This window comes from Ambystoma mexicanum, chromosome 2p, assembly GCF_040938575.1.
Source record: "Ambystoma mexicanum isolate Mex_15411 chromosome 2p, UKY_AmexF1_1, whole genome shotgun sequence".
In the NCBI taxonomy this organism is placed as follows: Eukaryota; Metazoa; Chordata; class Amphibia; order Caudata; family Ambystomatidae; genus Ambystoma; species Ambystoma mexicanum.
Window position 1 is genome coordinate 965,825,289 of NC_090923.1, and position 17,807 is coordinate 965,843,095.

General features: G+C 44.0%; 1 protein-coding gene across 1 annotated transcript in view; it reads right to left on the reverse strand.

Moving 5' to 3' along the window:
• Window positions 1-12,391, reverse strand: part of LOC138566971 (solute carrier family 22 member 6-like) — a 38,861-nt gene extending 26,470 nt beyond the window's left edge. The window contains exons 1-3 of the mRNA XM_069644758.1: window positions 11,906-12,391; window positions 8,273-8,376; window positions 6,910-7,064 (exon numbers count right to left, since the gene is read on the reverse strand). Of these exons, the coding sequence (XP_069500859.1) occupies window positions 6,910-7,064; window positions 8,273-8,376; window positions 11,906-12,307 (661 nt within the window). The 5' untranslated portion in view covers window positions 12,308-12,391. The remainder of the gene's footprint in view (window positions 1-6,909; window positions 7,065-8,272; window positions 8,377-11,905) is intronic.
• Between the last annotated feature and the right edge of the window lie 5,416 nt (window positions 12,392-17,807).

Consider the following 17,807-nt stretch of genomic DNA (forward strand, 5'->3'; position numbering starts at 1 on the left):
TGCATAGATTTTTTTTAGCTTCAATGGATTATCCATTAATTCAATTTCTAAGGAATGACATTGCATAATTATGCCTAATACGTCACGTTTCAGTTCACAAAGGCAGGCAGACGTTGGAGTTTCTTACCATTAGACCACTGATGTCCTCATAAAGGGAATATTCAACAGGAGTTATGATTGACCTATATAACATGATCCTTCTACAATATGCATCGAATTTTAGAGATTGCAGGCCCAGCTCATACCTTAATCTAGTCATTGGACGCGATCGCAGTAAGTTAAGAACTTGTTTCCAAACCAGACCCTCTATTCAAACCCACTTGATCTTAAGGGCGTGAATCTTAAGGGTGAATCTGCAATAACCACAGAGGATTTTTTTCATTTGACAACCAAGTTGCTTAACCTTAGTCCCTATATCTGTTTCTAGCACTGTGATTGAGGGGTTTGTTCTTATCATGAAACCCAAGTATTTAATTTCCTTTACTACGGGTAGGATCTGGTCTGCCATCTTCCATTTGACGCAACATATTCCATTCCTCTTTGAGTGATTATAGGTCATGATGAAAGTTTTAGTTGGGTTAATAACAAAATAATTCTGTCAAGCATAATTTTCAAAGGCCACGATCAGACACTTTAGGCCTATCGGTGTACAATCAAGTAGGACTATGTTGTCTGCGTAGGGCAGAAAAACACAAAAAAGGGGTCCTGTCTAAGGAAATAAAGTTGGTTGCAATTTTAATTATATGCAAAAGGGATTTAAAGTGTATCTGTTACTATACTGTAGCATACTTTATACATATCCGAAGGATAAAGTGAACAAGCAAAGGAAAAAGTAGTACACGCACTCAAATAAATTGAATAGAATAGAATAGAGACTGAGAGTGGTTTTTTAATTTTTTTCCCTCTTCTCAGTCTTTCAACAAAAACTAGATTATAAATTCCAGTAAGCAAGGCAGACATTGCATATAAACAGTTATACAATTATTCCGCATTATCAAACAAAAATGCTGCATTGGAAACTCTTGCGGCACATGAGTAACAGGCTTAGGTGAGTAAATACCTGAAGATACCGTGTAATGATGTTTCAAAACAAGAAAAGTACAAATCCAATCTCAAAATATTTACACATTTATCTCAAACATATATAAACAACATGAACCATTGTTGCTCTAAGTGCAGGACCTTGGATAGGTCTAACAAAAGCCAGGCTAGAGGGTGACCAAAGTGGATCGACGTCCTTGACACAAATCGAACCCAAAATTGTAAAAGGGGCGGGGGGACCTAGTAACCGAAGGTTGCAGGGTCCCTGGACGTTTCGGCTAAACAGTGGGTCACAGCCTTCTTCTTGGAGCCAAGGTATGGGGACCCCTATAGAAGATAAAGAGGGGATGGTGGTTACTATAACGTATGGGGTGCAGTGTATAGTGTAATAAAGTGTTAAAATAGTAAGATACTAAAAATAAACAGATTAAAAAGGAGCCTCTGGTAAACTCTTAACAGTGGATAAGGACTAACCTTGCTCTGGACTAGAACCTGAGTGTTTTCCAGGTGACTGAATTAGTCAAAGTTCCGCTGGACACTTACAAAGAGGTAAGTGATTAAATCCTCACATCATGTGGCTGTGGGGGACTGGGGAAAATAGGAAAGAAAGGAAAAGAACAAATGCTCCTGGGTAAGTGTGAACTCCAGGTTATGAAGTCATAAAGAAATAAATGCAGGTAGCTCCACTAAGAAGCTAGTTACCTTATTGGGGGTCCTGGATTACCAAGAGTGTAAACAGGACTGGGAGACCAAGCTGGGTGAGACCCAAGATGAATCAGGTCTACAAAGAAAAAGATAAATGAAAAATGAATGTCGCAGTACTGCCAATGTGTGGTGGGTTAGGGCAAGAAATGCAAGTGTTGGCAGAGTCTGGGCTATAAAGGAGGGAGGGTAATTACCTTTTGTCCGCTGGAAAATGCAGCCGTGTGTGTCCGCGAGGGCAACGCGGTGCCGAGTGAAGCTAAAAGCATAAGGCATAGCTACGCATGTGCGGTGCTATATGCCGTTGATCCCCGGCACGTTACTAGAGCTGCGCATGTGCAAAGTTTGTGCACACTAGTCCCCTGCGCATGCGCGTCGGGGACAGAGTGGCAGAAACAGAAGCCGCTGTGCCCCGGCGCAATAGCAATGCCAAAGTTGAAAAAATACTAGACCCCTGCGCATGCGCGACGGGGGCCGAGTTATGCTATCCCAAAAAAACTGTTACCAGCGGGGCCTAGAAATATAAGTAAATCGCGGCGCTAGAACGCCCCGTGCTAGGCGCGAGAGCGGAATTGGGCGCGTGGGCAACCACATATGTAAATAGAGGAAGGGCCTGAAAATCAGGCCTACCCCACAGTCCAAGTACACTTAGTGTAGGAAAAAGCAGAGTTAGTGTCTGGCCATCCTGGATGGCAGTGCACAGCACTGCAAAGGGTTAGGGGGCATTGCATAACAAAAAGGAAACAAATTCTGGAAAGGCCCGAGAGCATGGACATAAAATGGGCTACGCTGGAGGAGACGGGAAGGAGCAAAGTACATGGGAGACCTACAAGAGGGCAGGGCTAATACTGGTATGGTGGCTCAATTTCATTTAGCCCCAGAGTTGTAGATTGTAGTTTGTATATCCACCACTTCTCTTTGAATTTAAGAGAGTTGGTGATGTTATGGGTATTAAAGACTTTGTCCGCCACCCACCATTTGAAACTGTCTGGGCCATGTTGCAGTTCAAGAAAGTGAGACACAAGAGGAGCTGTTATAGTTTTGCAGCGGATTTTGGAGCGATGTTCAACAATCCTTTTATGAACTGGCCTCGATGTTTGACCCACATACCGTAATTTGCAGGGGCATTCTATAATGTAAATTACGTTGCAGGTCTTGCAGTTGGTGAAATGTTTTAGTTTCCATTCCTTATCATCAATCATGAACGAATTCATTTTTTTGGTTTGATTACATGCCGAACAGTTACCGCACGGATGATGGCCGTTGATCTCTCTTAGATTCCAGAGTGCAGAGCGAGTGTTGGTTTTAGACATTCTAGCATGTGTAAGCATATCCCTGAGGTTCTTGGATCTTTTTAGTGCCATCCTGGGGAGTGGTTCCTGTGGAAGGCTGAGCTGTATCAATGGCCAAAATTTACGTATGGCCTCTTTAAGTTTGGTAGTGTTGGGGCCAAAGGTAGTGACACATGCCATGGTGGTTTCCTGTTGGGTGTCTTGAATTTTGGGTGTCAGAAGTGCTTCTCTGGGTGTAAATCTCGCTCTTTTCTGTGTATCTCTGAGGAGCTTTCTGGGGTAGCCCCGAGCCTTCAATTTGGTCGCAAGAGCTGCTGCATTCACTTTGTAGTCTTCTGTGTCTGTACAGTTTCTCCGTACTCTAAGAAACTGGCCATAGGGGAGGTTGTTTCTAAGGTTCCTCGGGTGGTTGCTTGTATAATGCGTAGGGCAGACATGTTAGTTTAATGTCACCAATTCTGGGGGGTGCCATCGAATGCGGTGCAAGTTTATTCCATAGATCAGCCAGAAAAAGGTGGAAGAGGCAGGGTGCAACAATGCATCCATGTCTTAAGCCTTTAGCAGTAGGAATGGGAGAGGACAAATCTCCCTGAAAATTCAGTCTTACATGTATCATAGTTTTATTATGTATGTGGATTAAAACTGCCAAGAGACCAGCAGGGATACCCCATTCTTTTAGTTTGCACCATAGTTTCCCTCGATTTATAGTGCCAAAAGCACTTGACAAATATATCCAAGCCCCACAGAGACGGAAATCTTTGTCTTGCTTGGTGTTTAGGATATTAAGGACCAGATCATTTAGCGTCGTAGACAGTCTCTTCCGAAAACCGGTCTGGAACATCGAGTTGACATTTGCCTGGTCCGCCCATTTCACAAGGTCCTTTAGAATAATTTGTGCAAATATTTTGCTCTCTATAGCCATTAAGGCAATGGAGCGGTAATTAGCTGGATTCCCACAATCGCCTTTCTTATAGATCATAATTATTATTGATTAACGCCAGGACTCGGGGCATTTACATGTTTTACTATGTTGTAAAACAGTTTAAGAAGGATAGAGATCCAAAGTCCCACTGCAGATCGTAACATATAATTTGTGAGACCATTTGACCCAGAAGCCCTCAATCTCGAGGAGGTACGTATGAGGCCTTCAACATTACTTTCAGTGATTTCGAGTTCCCACTTCAAATTAGAGGGTAATCTACAACCACAAGGATTAGCTTCCTCAAAAATTCTGGTAACATTTTCTGTCCTTGTCGATTCCAAAATGCTATTTGACTGGGCTGAAACTTGGAATTGTGGTTGCTGATTTATAATACCCCAGAGGTTACAGGAGTTGGCTTACGACACTGCTTTTAGCATGGACAGTCCATCCAAACAGCTTCTCTCATACTTTTTACTCCTCTGCCAATTTCTGTATTGAGTGATCTTTTCTCTCAATCAATATGCCCATATCACAACCCTCCTTTGCCAATCTCCAGATCTATCAATATCCCAAAGAAGCTCAACAAAGGTTTTAGGTTCCAAGAATTCCTCCATGACCTTAGAGCCCATGAGTTGATTTTCCAGTTTTGCATTGAGATTAGCCCCTCTTTGCCTAAATACAACCAGTTTCAAGCTTTTCCAAACCAAATCGCGAACTTCCATCAGAGAATCACTGATTCTAAATTATTTGCAAACTTCTTGAGACCTTGCCAAATTTACGAGGGATACTTTGGCACTCTGATCACTTTGCACATACCCACCAAAGCCTCACTAGAGATTGGTGGTCTCAGCGTTTGTCTAAGAGGGGATTCTCCCAGGTCTAAAACCAATGTGGTAGGAACCTATGTGGTAGGACCCTCCTCAGTATCCATCTAACAATCACTCCTTCTGTAGAATTTCTCTAATCGCTTTCGGTATCATTTATGTCCTACCGGACCCTTGATGGTCACTGGAAAAAATATATGATTCCAGCTTTATTTTGTCTCTGTATTCCTAAAGCATCATTGCCCATCCCTTGTCCCTCATTTTCCAGGTCCCCAAAGTGGTAAAACAGGGTTATAGGTCAAAGGATCGACAACTAAAGGATCGAATGGTGAAAGGGCCGACCCTTTGTAGTCGACCCTTTGACCGGACACCGTAAAACAGATGTAGATGTAGAAGGAGCAGTTACTTTATTGATTTACAAACAGTATACCAAAATACATACGTTTCCATGCATTCATGTAGGCTCATAGACCAAGGGAGGGGCAATCATTGTAGGCTAAGGACCTGCTGCCAAATTATTGCCCAAGGCGAAGCTGAGGACCATAAATTGGGGAAGGGTCATTATCCCAAGTGGTAATGACCCCACCCATGGTCTATACGGCTATTAGCACATATAGGTACTATCAATATATAAGTTGGAGTTTTGGTGGCTAAGTAAACGAACATACTTTATTAGTGATTAAAGTAAATAGACAACTGTGTTAGTAAATTAAATGTGGTTTTATGTTCTAGTATTTAAATAGGGTTGTCTTCATAAGAGAAACATTTTATTTGCAAACTATTTTAAAGTGGAGCAGGTTTACCATTAGCATGCACTAAGTATCACGTAAAACGAAACGCTTTCTCTAGAGGAAAGTGCAGGCATTTGCTTATGTTTTCAGCTTTTTCTTCCATGAGTTAAACTGGATGTTAAAGCCAAAACGTTGACATTGATTTCAGAATTAAAGTGCCAGTGATAGCAGTACTAGCAGGAATTGATTTCAGCATAACACAACCAACAGCAAGACCAATCATTCGTTTGAAACCAATACAGGAACCCCAAGAACACTTCCTACCCTTTGACTAACCCTCAATTTTCTCCCCACCTTATACACCACACACAAACACAAACCAGCCACTCTCACGTGGTTTTTATAAAAGAAAACAATTCTCTCCAAACTTTGAACATCACAAACTGACACCTCTAACTACAACCAACATACTCAGCCCCTGCCCAACACACACCCACACTAGAAGCACAATGCCACCTATACTACAAGCCTTCGATGCCTCCTACACTTATCGCCTCGAAAGCTTACAAGCACGCAGATGTTAGGGTACTTCCAATCCACAACTGAAACACTAAGCACTGCATCTTGCCTTGCAGACGCCTCCCAACCAACCCAGCCCAACAAGAATCTTCTAGTCAAGCCAGAGTGCTTTGAGACCATGCAAATGGCAGTGCTGCACAGTGCAAATCCTAATAACATGAAACACCCAACAAATAACCTTCTTTTTAAGGCTTCAGGCTCACCACAGATTGTGACTTTCTGCAGATAAAACTGCCACATTTTCTGTTCTGCACAACCCACTGGCCACTTTCCATTCCTGCATTCTTATGTTGGTTAAGAGTGGCTTTAAACAATATTTCTTTTAAGGGGCTGTAAAAATACAACGTGAACCTTTGGCTCAAGTGGCTAGAGAACAAAAAGAGGGGACGTTTCCTATTCTGAATCCCCTTAGAGAAATGGGTCACAAGGAGCTGTATAATTTCTGCGATTTCTTAGCGTCTGATTGCTCTGCACGAATCCTGGACGAGTTGCTGTTGAATTTGAAAAGAGGAGCTGTGTGATCCCTACATTTTGTTAACTTTGGTTGGTGGCCCAAATAGGTTTGTGCCCGGGCCTACACACACACACACACACAACTCCTTAATGTCCTTGCTGATTTTGGAGGCTGGTGCTCTCCCTGAACTCTTCCAACAAAACAAAGGCCTCCCATAGACTCCAATGGAATAACCACCATAGCAAACATTCTACAGTCTTGAAAATGTGAAACAATTGTACATCCCTGTTGACTTCAATGGGTTCCCCCTACAAAAACCTCTACCATCACCCACCTAGTTTCAATGTGACCTCTTACTACTCACTCAGGCAAATGTAGTTCAGTAGAAGACCGGAGAGCCCCACGCCACTCAGGAAGCGGAAGACGCAGTAAACAACGAAGCTGGGGGCAAACGCTGCTGCAGTGCCTGTGAGGGCGATCAACAGCAAAGACCAGAGCAGGACAAACCGGCGTCCAAACCTACAGTGAAGGAATTAGCAGAATTATCTATCAGCTGCACAAGGGGCACTGATGACAACTGAAACGTTCTCATAAAGTTAATCCAAGTCTTCCCCTTCAGAACATCATTCCACAGCCACATATGGAAGTAAGCCCCATAGCTTGAGGACCACAGATTAGTGTGTTCATTGTATGGTTGCAGCCCGAGGCTTCACTTTCTTCCCATATATTCTAATGTTGCCAGGATCACTGTATGCCAATGCAGAAACCAAGATGTTCAAGGAGTGTGACAAGGCGAGTGGGCAGACGATAACAAGCAGAACAAAGAAAATTGTACCTACTGTGTCTTTCTTGGGGGCGGGGGGGCGTGGGACACACTTGGGCTAGTATGTCAAGTTCTAAAAGCCTCATCTATGACGTAAACCACTACTGGAAGGCCGAAAACGTTGCATGGAAAACAACAATTAGAAATGAAAAAATAGATGGGGGGTTGGGTTGCAGTATATATTAAATAGAAAAAACATGTTTTGTATTCGAGGTTTTCGACCTCGCAGCCGGAAATGTCTTGTTTTAACCTAGATCCATCTGAACTATTATCTGTAATTCCCTAAGCCTCATCTGGGGAATTGTGCCCAGTTCTCTAGCGCACAACTATGGCATTGTGTTCAGAATTTGGAGGCCACATTTCAAGTAGGGGGTCTATTGATGGAGGACCGTTCTCTAGAGTCTAAGCTGAAGTAGTGTGTCAGGTTTAGGAGGCAACACTAGGACCGTGTTCTGTTTTCTTTTGCAGAAGCCTCAGCTCATCTGTAGTATTGTGTTCAATTTTGGAAGTGCACATCTAGAAAGCTGGGTCTATTTCTAAAGCATTGTGGCATATCCAGAAGCATGCAGGCAGACTAGAGACAGTCCAGGAGAGAACTAGTATCTCCACAGTAAGAATAAAACAAGCGAAAAAGCAATTGTAACAAAGATGTTTAAATACACCAAGGTTTGATTGAATGCACCAAGAAAGGTAGGCCTATGGCAGCGTATTTGTGCTTCTAGAGCAAGGGCTCAATGTCAACACCTGTATGCCTGGATAGGATGATGCATAAGGTGAAAAGTACATCTATGCCTGAGGAGAAATTTGGCTATCGCTAATGGTGGCTGGTAAGGACTCTTTATGGATGGCTTGGTGGCAGCAGTAGGGTATTCTCCATCGTTTGGATGTCCCATGTAGTACTCACCTATCAGAGAGTCCACCAAACACAACTGCTCCCACCAGCACGCCGGCCATGAAGAGGGACTGGGCCAGCTCCTTCAGAGGCCGTAAATTGCAGACCAGATCCCACTAGTGCAAGGGAGATCGGTGCAGAGGAGGGTGGGGGGGAGACAAAGAGATTCTGAGTTTACATCAAACCAAGCAAAAGCACACGAAATAAATATCCAGTTTTTAAATAACTTCTAATACTCGGAATAGCCGCTTTCCAGGCAACAGAATAATAGTGATCTTTTCAGGAACCCACAACTGTGGTCAAGTGAGGAAGCCACAGACACTTCACATTCCAACCTGAGCCAAAAGACCACACATCCTCCCACTCGGAGAAGATAAACACAATGTTTGGTTTGGGAGCTTCTTCAATTTATAGTTATCTGAATCAGATCCCAACTTTATTGTAAGAAGCCAACATCTTTAAAGCATGACAACGTTGTTGGCCTCCATAATCTGTAGCATTGTGTCCCTTGGCTTCTAAAACAAAGGTCTCAATGTTCTCTCAGTTCAAAGAATGACCTGGCCCTGAGATGTAACTAAATAGTGGTGCACTTACATAGCACGCCCTACAGACGACATTGTCACGAGTTGCTGACAGCATTTGTATGTAGCGTAATGCTACACATTTTAATTAATCATGAAATCATGGAAGGTTGGGTGGAACCAGCAGGATTTGAACCTGTGGAGTTTGGGCTGGATACATATCTTTGCATCGAACACGGTAGCCCAGTGGTCTAGATTTAGGGAGCAGTGACGGTATGGGGAGCTCTAGAGAGCAAACGGGGAGAAATAGCAAGAGGGACAAGGGGAGAGAAAGAAAGAGAAAAATAGATGGTCATGTTTTCCCACCATGGGGATAATGGTTACACTGCTGTTGCCCAAACTGTGGCTCATCCGAAATTATCAGGACACATTCAGCATCTGGCTCTTCATCACTACACTACAACATTATTCAAGCTGTACATTTCCAATTCAATGAATATTGGTGCTCTGGCTCGCAGATTGTCTTATGGCCACATATCGTGGGACTGAGATGCCAAACCTGCTTTGGGGCTGATGGCTTGTTCTGTATTGAAGTCTAATATATGACAAGACCCTTGGGCAGCATCAATGGAAGCATAAAGGCATACTGGAAACATTCCAGGGCCATGCAACCCTGATGGTGGCTAGATGAAACCATGTGTCCTACACAGATAGCCTCAACAGACTAAATCATTGGAGGACAATGTGGGAGGGGCTGATATGAGAGGAGTGTTTAGGAAATAAATGTGCCAGGTGTAGCAGTACGGTTCAATTTAAGGGATCTTTCCAACCAGTGGGCGAGATATGGGCCTAGGAGGGCTGGAATGATTTCAAGATCTAGAATCATAGAGCTGCAGAGTTGCGAAGGGCCCGCCACATCTGAGTGCCTGGCACACCATTCAGTGCAAAGGCCATAACTGGATTAATGCACAGGAAACCACAGGCTCATCATCTCGAGCAGCCTGCCTTAGTGCAGGTACTTTCTTTGTGCAAAAACAAAAGCACCACCTCAATCATTGTTTGCAACACCCCGATATTGTGCAGGGCCCACTGCGGTAGTACTAAGACCTCCTAAACTCTCCTGCCCACCGGCTTGATCTGTTGCAGGCACCATCCATTTATTAATGCACTCATTGCATTTTCAAGGCTTTATTGTGGGACGGGCAAGGGCATGTTTCCAGTACCTCACATAGGAGGCTGTGTTCTGTTTTGGCTAAGCATCTTTCCTTCTGTCCAATCTAAACTTAGTTTCCAGCATGCAGCCATGATTTTGTGCATCCGTATTCAATGCCTTAAATAAGAAATCCTTTTTTTGGCAGTACCTTATTGAGAATAGTAATATTAAGCTTATTTTTCTTTTTGCACATGTTAAACAATCTGACCCCAATCAGGCCTGGAAGACCTTTTAAAGAAGTGGTCCACAGGCTCCTGCAGATCTCCAAGTGAGGTTCGGTAGGTTTCATAGATAGCAGCCGATTGATATTGCTGCCCACATCTGCCCACGTTTCCTTTGAGATCCCCAAATGTCCAGGTACGTTTGAGGAAGGTTCACGTTGTACCCCTTTAATTCTTGGGGAAAAGGCATTGTAGCATGGTGGGAAAGAATGATTTGGAAAGGAAAGGGAGGAGTGTAGTTGAATAAGGAGGTGAGCAAGACGTATCGAGAACTGTGAATATTTGATTATTTTCGAAGGAGAGAGATAGAGTGAGAGTGAGAGTGAGAGTGAGAGAGAGTGTGTGTGTGTGTGTGTGTGTGTGTGTGTGTGTGTGTGTGTGTGTGTGTGTGTGTGTATGTATATATATATATATATATATATATATATATATATATATATATATATATATATATATATATATATATATATATATATACTTGGCTGAAAGTAATATCCTCACAAAAGCCTTTGGGGCTGGGGCAGACTAAGTCGCATATCCAGCATGCATGATGCAGAAGCCATGCATCCATTTGACATTACTTATTAGATGTGTGCAAATAAATAATTTTGCTTTTTATTTGGAACACGCCTTTATGCCTGCAAACTGACCCATTGCCTCTTTCAAACAACCACTGGCAGGACAAGATGTAACAATTGCAACTCACTGTTCACAGAAACATTTGCTAGCCTGAAGCTGGCATTATCTTAACACAAATCTAAGTTTGTAAAATATTGGGTTTTAAAAATATGCGCGTGATTCAGAGTGCAGTTGAATTCATTCGACTAAGCCCATCCCCAATAAGCGGATCAACATGTGGTCCCCAGAAGTGACTTTTAAAAGTTGGATTGTTATATCGCTAAATTCTGTTTACATCTTCATACCTTCTAATCCTCTCCCTTGTTTCTCACCATTTACGTCTCTCCCAACAGAGAAAATCCTCGTGTAATGTTACTTTATCTAATGTAAATGCGATTGCTGGAGAGACACCGGACAAACCACACCATGTGAGTGCATCCGATAGCCCACTTAGCACTGCTCGTGCTTCTCTGGGCTACTGCACGTGTTGCTTGGATCCAGTCTGCTTTACGCCTACACCCATATCTCAGAGATTTACTTCTGAAACGTTGCTAATAGTTTCAGATTGTTGCACCCAGAATGCATGCATTCGCATTCAGCTCGGTTACATTTCAGCCAATTTTCACTATCCCTGCTCTCCTCTCTTAGACCATCTTGTGGGTCTCCTGATCCTTTTAGAATGTCTTTGTCCCCAACAAATGTTTTGAGAAAACTATGGATTGTCCTACAGGCAATGCCCTACATCTGCAAGCAACAAAAATGCCCATACTGACCCTTTAGGTACTCCACTTCTAACACTGGGTGGCAGGGTGAGGTGGCGGGGGATCAGTGAGATGATGTGTTAGGGGAACCCCCACATTTAAAAAAAGAATAGACGAAAACAACTGCGGGGGAAAAATACACGAGTAATGCGCAAATGAGGAAAGTGACCTTGTTAAAAAAACGTAAAACCTTTCAGAACGCGCTCAACTCTGGATTGAGCAACGGATTTTGGGAGCCTCTAGCGAGGGTGCAAGATTTAATATGAATCTCCTCCTCCCACCTGCTTCTACTGGACTGGTGTTTCACATACCTCAGTGACGATCGTTGACTTGAAGATACTGTCATCAAACAGCCAGCCATCGTTGCATGGTTCTGTTGCCGCATCCACGGTTGCTGCTGCCAAGGAAGCATTGGACCCAAGAAGTTGCCACTGTGTCTCACTGAAGCGCCGGCACCTCTCCAGCTTCAGATCATCATCGACAGGGATGGAGAGCTTCAGGATGTCTGCAATGTCCAGGGGCTGCGTGCCATTCTCTGCTGTGCCGTTGACCTGCACATTGATTTGGCAGTGGTGCTCAGGCACGGCTGCACTAAAGTTCTGCACTAGGTTGTGGCTGGCTATGAATAGAACTGGGATAGAGAGGAAGAAGACTGAGACGACCTGGAACAGGCCCATGCTCCCGACCTTTTCCAGAAGATCACCGAAGGCCATGCTAGTTGGTAACACAAGACAACAAGGTCCAGGAAATGGTTCGGTTTGTCTGAGGTTGTTTGTAAACGAGGATGCATGGGTCGCTGTCTTGTTGCCTTTGGTGTCCAGAAACCTATATATAACCACAATCCTTAGAACATATGTTAAATATTGACTCTTGACTAGAAATGTTTCACAACATCCTCAGGTGGTAGGCTTTGGGTGACGTCATTAATCACATCCAGCTCTAAATACATCTTGCTAACTGCGAGGTAGGAAGTGTGGGCAATGAGGCAGAAATAACGGAAGTAGCCTGGTGAAAGGTCAGATACTCCCACTGTTTGCCACTCTACCATTGGCTATCCGATTTTGTAGCTGTGCTTGGACAAAGTGTTTGGGTGCCAGGTATGTCTAACATGGGCAGTATCCAGAGCCATGGTGTGGCAAAGTGGCACAATCACACTCAATGGGGAACAGCGAGGGGGTGCAAGGTCCGTGCCAATCCAAACATTTTTCGAGGCATAATCATATACAGATTACATCAAATGGTACCAAACAAACTCGTTTTTAGGGGCTCCAAATACATCACGTGTGTTTTATTTGGCTGAGCTGGTCATTTCTGGTGACTATGGGCCATGATGTCGGTGCCCACTGCAGTGACACCCCTGGGTTTCCCCAATGCCTCAGCCCGTGGTGCAGGAGGCCGCGGGGACGTCGTTCTGCGGGTGCATCAGTAACAGTACTTCCGGATCCTGGAGTACTAGTAACACCCCAGCCATTCTCTTTACAGTTTTGCATCTACTAAGAATCTAGAATAATCCTGGCATCAGACATCCTCTTCATATTTACTTTGTGTGCGTGTATTGCATACGTTCCCTTAATAGTGCAAATATTGACAATGTATTTATTTATTTTACTTATATTTATATTTATACAGCCCTTTTATCCAAAATGCTGAACAATTATAATATATTATCGGTAGAATTTTATTTTAACAGAATTAGAATTTTTCAATAAACATAATGATCAGCAGCAGTCAAAAATCAACATAGTTATGATAAGGTAACAATTAGTTTGAAAAAGCAATAGAAAAAAGACGAAGTTTTAGACATATTTTAAACTGTGTTATAATTATAATTTTTCATTAATAATGCGCTTAATACCAACAAGTTGTTTCTAAGCGCGGGATTAGGATTCAAACCAAGATCCAAGACAAACGCATTGCCCCTGAGTTATCCTTCCTCCGCATGTCAGAGTAGTTCAGAGACGTACATCGAGGGGCAGAGTATTCCATAATTTAGGGGCTAGCAATCGAAATGAACAAAAACGAGAACTTGAACAAGGGGGTGTGGAACAAAAAGACGGCACCGAGAAGGGTCACGTAGTGAAGGAGATGGCTAGGGTTCTATGTGAAATGTATTTCGTTATTTAAATACAGGAGGAATCACAAAAGAATGTGCAATAGATAAGAAATCAGATTTGACAGGAAGCAGTGAGCTTCTTACATTGGGGTGAGTTTGAGGGACATTCTGACCAGATTGAGGAGGAGAGTACATGGAACAGTCACCGGGGACAGGTAGGCAGTACAGCCAGCTTTGCTTAGGATGTGACCATGATGGGTGAAATGCTCAAGTGAAGGCATAGAAAGTGAGGGACAGAGAGAGGCAGGTTAGAGGCGAGGGAAAAATGTTTGCTAGCAGGCAGATGAGAGGTACGTTAAGAAAGGAACTGGGGGCGGGAAGGAACGCTTTTAGTTTTGTTTTCAGGAAATCGATGTGGACTGTTTCTCCCATGTCCAGTGGAAGAGAATTCCATGCAAGTGGAGCAAGAAAAGAGAAAGAGAGGTAGCGAGAGGAAGCACAGGGAGGGCAATGAGCCACAACGGTAGTTGATGAGGCAGAGTGGAGATTACGAGAAGGCCTGTAGAGTTGGATAAAGGGGGATAGTTACAGTGGTGCCTTAGGGTGGATAGATTTGAGAGTTAGGAACTGAAACTGAAATCTGACAAGTACAAAGAGAGTTCTGCGAGCCACATTAATGATCTTGTAGTGACAAATCAACTTCCAGGGTACCATTGGTCCAGGGGTGAATATTAGTTTCTAAACCATCAATCAACCCCACACCTCTAATACACCAGAAGGGATCCAAACAGATCAGAATAACAAGCAAACTGTAAACCTCCTTGTCCAATGTTGGTAACGTGGATGGAACCAGCAGGCTTATCTCCGAAAGGTCGTGGATCGTTGGTTAGTTGCAACACAGCAAGAATACAATTATTACCCACAGATAAAAGTGACTGTCCAGTAAAGGCTGTATATAAATATCTACTTTATTATTATCACAACAGACAGTTCTAGTAACACTACGAAATAGAACCCACCCTGTCAAGGAATGCAGAGGACAGACATTTTCAAAGAAGGAAAAGGGATACACTATGGATATGGAGGGTAGTCGGTATGGTAAATATTCGCAACAGTTGAAGCTTACTTGGCTTCAGCACAAAGGGAGCAATGGATCTTAACATGTCTGGAGGGGCCTTCTCGGAAGGACCAGGCGGACAGAACCACAATGTACCTTGTGCTGTAGGTGCACTTGGTGCTTAACATGGTTGAGGCGGCTTAAGTGCACTTTGCAAGCTTCAGTGACAAGCTCAATATGGGAGACAGTGGCAGGTATTAAGCAGCAAGACAGTTCAGTGAGCAAAGCTGCATGCATGGCTGCAGGCTGGCCTACATGGTGGCTCGGGGGTCAGGCATCGTTCTCAGTGCGAGTCGGTAGTTCTGAAGCACTGGTCAAGATGTTTCAGGTGTCTTTATGCGACTGCGGCATAACAATGGACAGCGTTGTATTCCATTGCAGCTCAAGGAACTCAACTGGCTCAAAAATGTCCTTTAAGACGGACGTCGGTAGATGCTCGTCGAGGCACTTCACCCGGCTTCTTCCATGGACTTGTGTCGTCCTTTAAGTTAGACGGCCCAAGGCTGACGAGTGTGTTGCAGTCAGCTGCCTTGTCCTTGGTTTTGGGTTCAGAGACCTTCTGGCACTGCCTACCTAGGAAGCGTGTGGAAGAGCCTAGCAGGGCACGCTGTATGCTGGCTGGGTACCCGTTCTGGAGCGGCTAGAGGGTCCTCTGTTTTCAGCATCTCCCTCTGTTCCCTGGGAGATGTTTAGGAGAGGGATCTTGCTTCCCTCTTTGCAGGTCCTGGCCTTCCATCACTGGTGGAAGATGTACAGCAGACAGTACCTTCAGCCATCGTCCAATGATGAGTTCTTCTTTCTAATCCTTGCGATGTCTTCAGACGATCTGCCAAAAGAGGCACTCAGCCCTCTTTTGAAGCCGAATAGGCGACAGTGATTGGTGTAGACTAAGCCTACCTTAATGAACCAATCCTGGGGTCCCCACCAATCCTGTATGCGTGAGGTCATACCCAGAGTGCTTTGCAAGAGGAAAGGTAAAGGGGTGAAAACATTTGATAATATGTCCCACCCATCTTCCTTCCTGTTGTGGATCAAAGAGTCTCTATGGTTAATGATTCTCTCTGTGGTTCCTGATTAAAGCGACAGGTCTCCCTTAAAGCTGCAGCGAGACCACACTCTCGGCTCTTGCAAACCACATTCTCATACCTTAAGAATGGGGACCCCCTGCATGGTGGATTACTATATACACAGACCCAAACATTACAGTTCACTGTCATCAATACTGAGGGCGGGAGCTGGCATCAGGTTGACACAGTAGCATATGAAAGGTTGTTGGGGATTCCTGTCTCCTTTGTTTACCTCTGCAGCCAGGCCCCATGTGGGCCTGTTTGAATCACCCTCTATTTGGTATGTGAATCGCTGCCACCAGCTGCATGGCCCAATAAAAGACCAGTGTGGATCCAAGGTGCCTTTGTTAGCTAATTAGGATGGCCATGGCAGGGGGAGGATTTGGTCCTCCCTTTTCTGGAGATGCATTGTGTACCCCTGGCTGTCATATCCAAGCTAAGCCTGATGGGGGGACAGTGCCTGTAGGCTGCATCTACCCAGAGTACACAGGTCTATGCATTTGTCGTGCTTTGAGCATAGGAAAATGTGTGTGGATTAGCCCCACACATTTTATTGAGGTTGGTCTGCCATCATTCGATTTAATAAAAAATGTCAAAAAGCCCAGGTGAGCGCACACCTTCTGGGCGGATGGTCGAATTCCTTACACTTGTCGAGAGGACAGAAAGAATAGTTGGGCAGACCAAAGAGGATGCTAGCCCAGTCATCCAGTTTAGTGAAGACAAGAGCAGTTAAGAGATGCTTGGTGGTGTTGAAAGGAAGGAGATGCCTGATTTTCCTAATATTTAGGAGGTTGAGGCGAGCGCTGATCCAATTTTGGAAATTAAAGTACAGAAGGTGTGAAAAGGTGTGAAAAGGGTCATAGCTGAAGAAGAGTAAGGGAGAGTGTCAGGTGGGAACTGGATAGGCAGCAGAAGAGATGAGAGAGAGCTTTCAGCAGGGAATAAGAGCACCTCTGTTTTGATAGAGTTTAACATCAGAGAGTGCAAAGCTGTTAATGGCAGAGAGACAGTTGGACATTTTGATAAGAAAGATCAGAGGAGAGTTCAGGAAAAGAGAAGAATATTTGGGTGTTGTATGCAAAGAGTTTGCTCGAGAACCCAAAGGAGGGGATTTGTGCCCCAAGACCAGAAGTGTAAAGTGTAAAGAGGAGCAGACGCAAGACAGAGCCTTGTCGAACACCAACAGTTAGCGGAGTGAGTTGAGAGATGTTGTTGCTCCAGGAGACAGAGTATTTGTGAGGTGCAAGGTAGGATTCAATCCAGGCAAGGGATGAATCGCAAATCCCAAGAAGAAAGAGAGTATTAAGGAGATCACAGTGTTCGGCAGTGTCAAAGGCAGCAGAAAGGTTAAGGAGAATTAGGATAGAGGATAGGTTGGAGTGCTTAGTAGAGGTGATGAAGATGGACACATTCATGAGAGCAGTTACGGGCAGCGGCGGAAAAGTAAATTCCCATGGAGTCCTATAGGACTCCATGGGAATGGGAACACTGAAGCATCAGCACTGTTGTTGATGGTGCCGGTGCTTCAGTGATTTATCTGCCGGTAGGGGCCAGAACTAGGGGTAGGTCAGGCCTGCTGGTAGTTCACAGAACGTACTGGCGGGCTCTCAATGAGTCGGTCCAGAAAAGGTGCCAGTAACGTTATTATAGGCACCATGATTCCAGACCGGCCCAGTCGTAATGAGGCATATTGTATTTGGTGTACCAAAATACATGTGCATTTGTTTACAAAATAAGTGAAGTAGACAATTGCAACACACCACGGTTATGGTCCATGAGTCCCTCCAACAAGTGGTTTGTATTTGGTTATCGTCCATTCCTATTAGGGGTGTACCGAATAATAGATTTAAGCCGAATACAGAGCTGATAGTAACATTTTTAATAAACAAAATTATGTGGACCAGAAAAACCCTTTGTAAATTAAAAACACACTTTAAATGTGTATATCCATTCTTAATTGCATTTCTTTTCTTTGT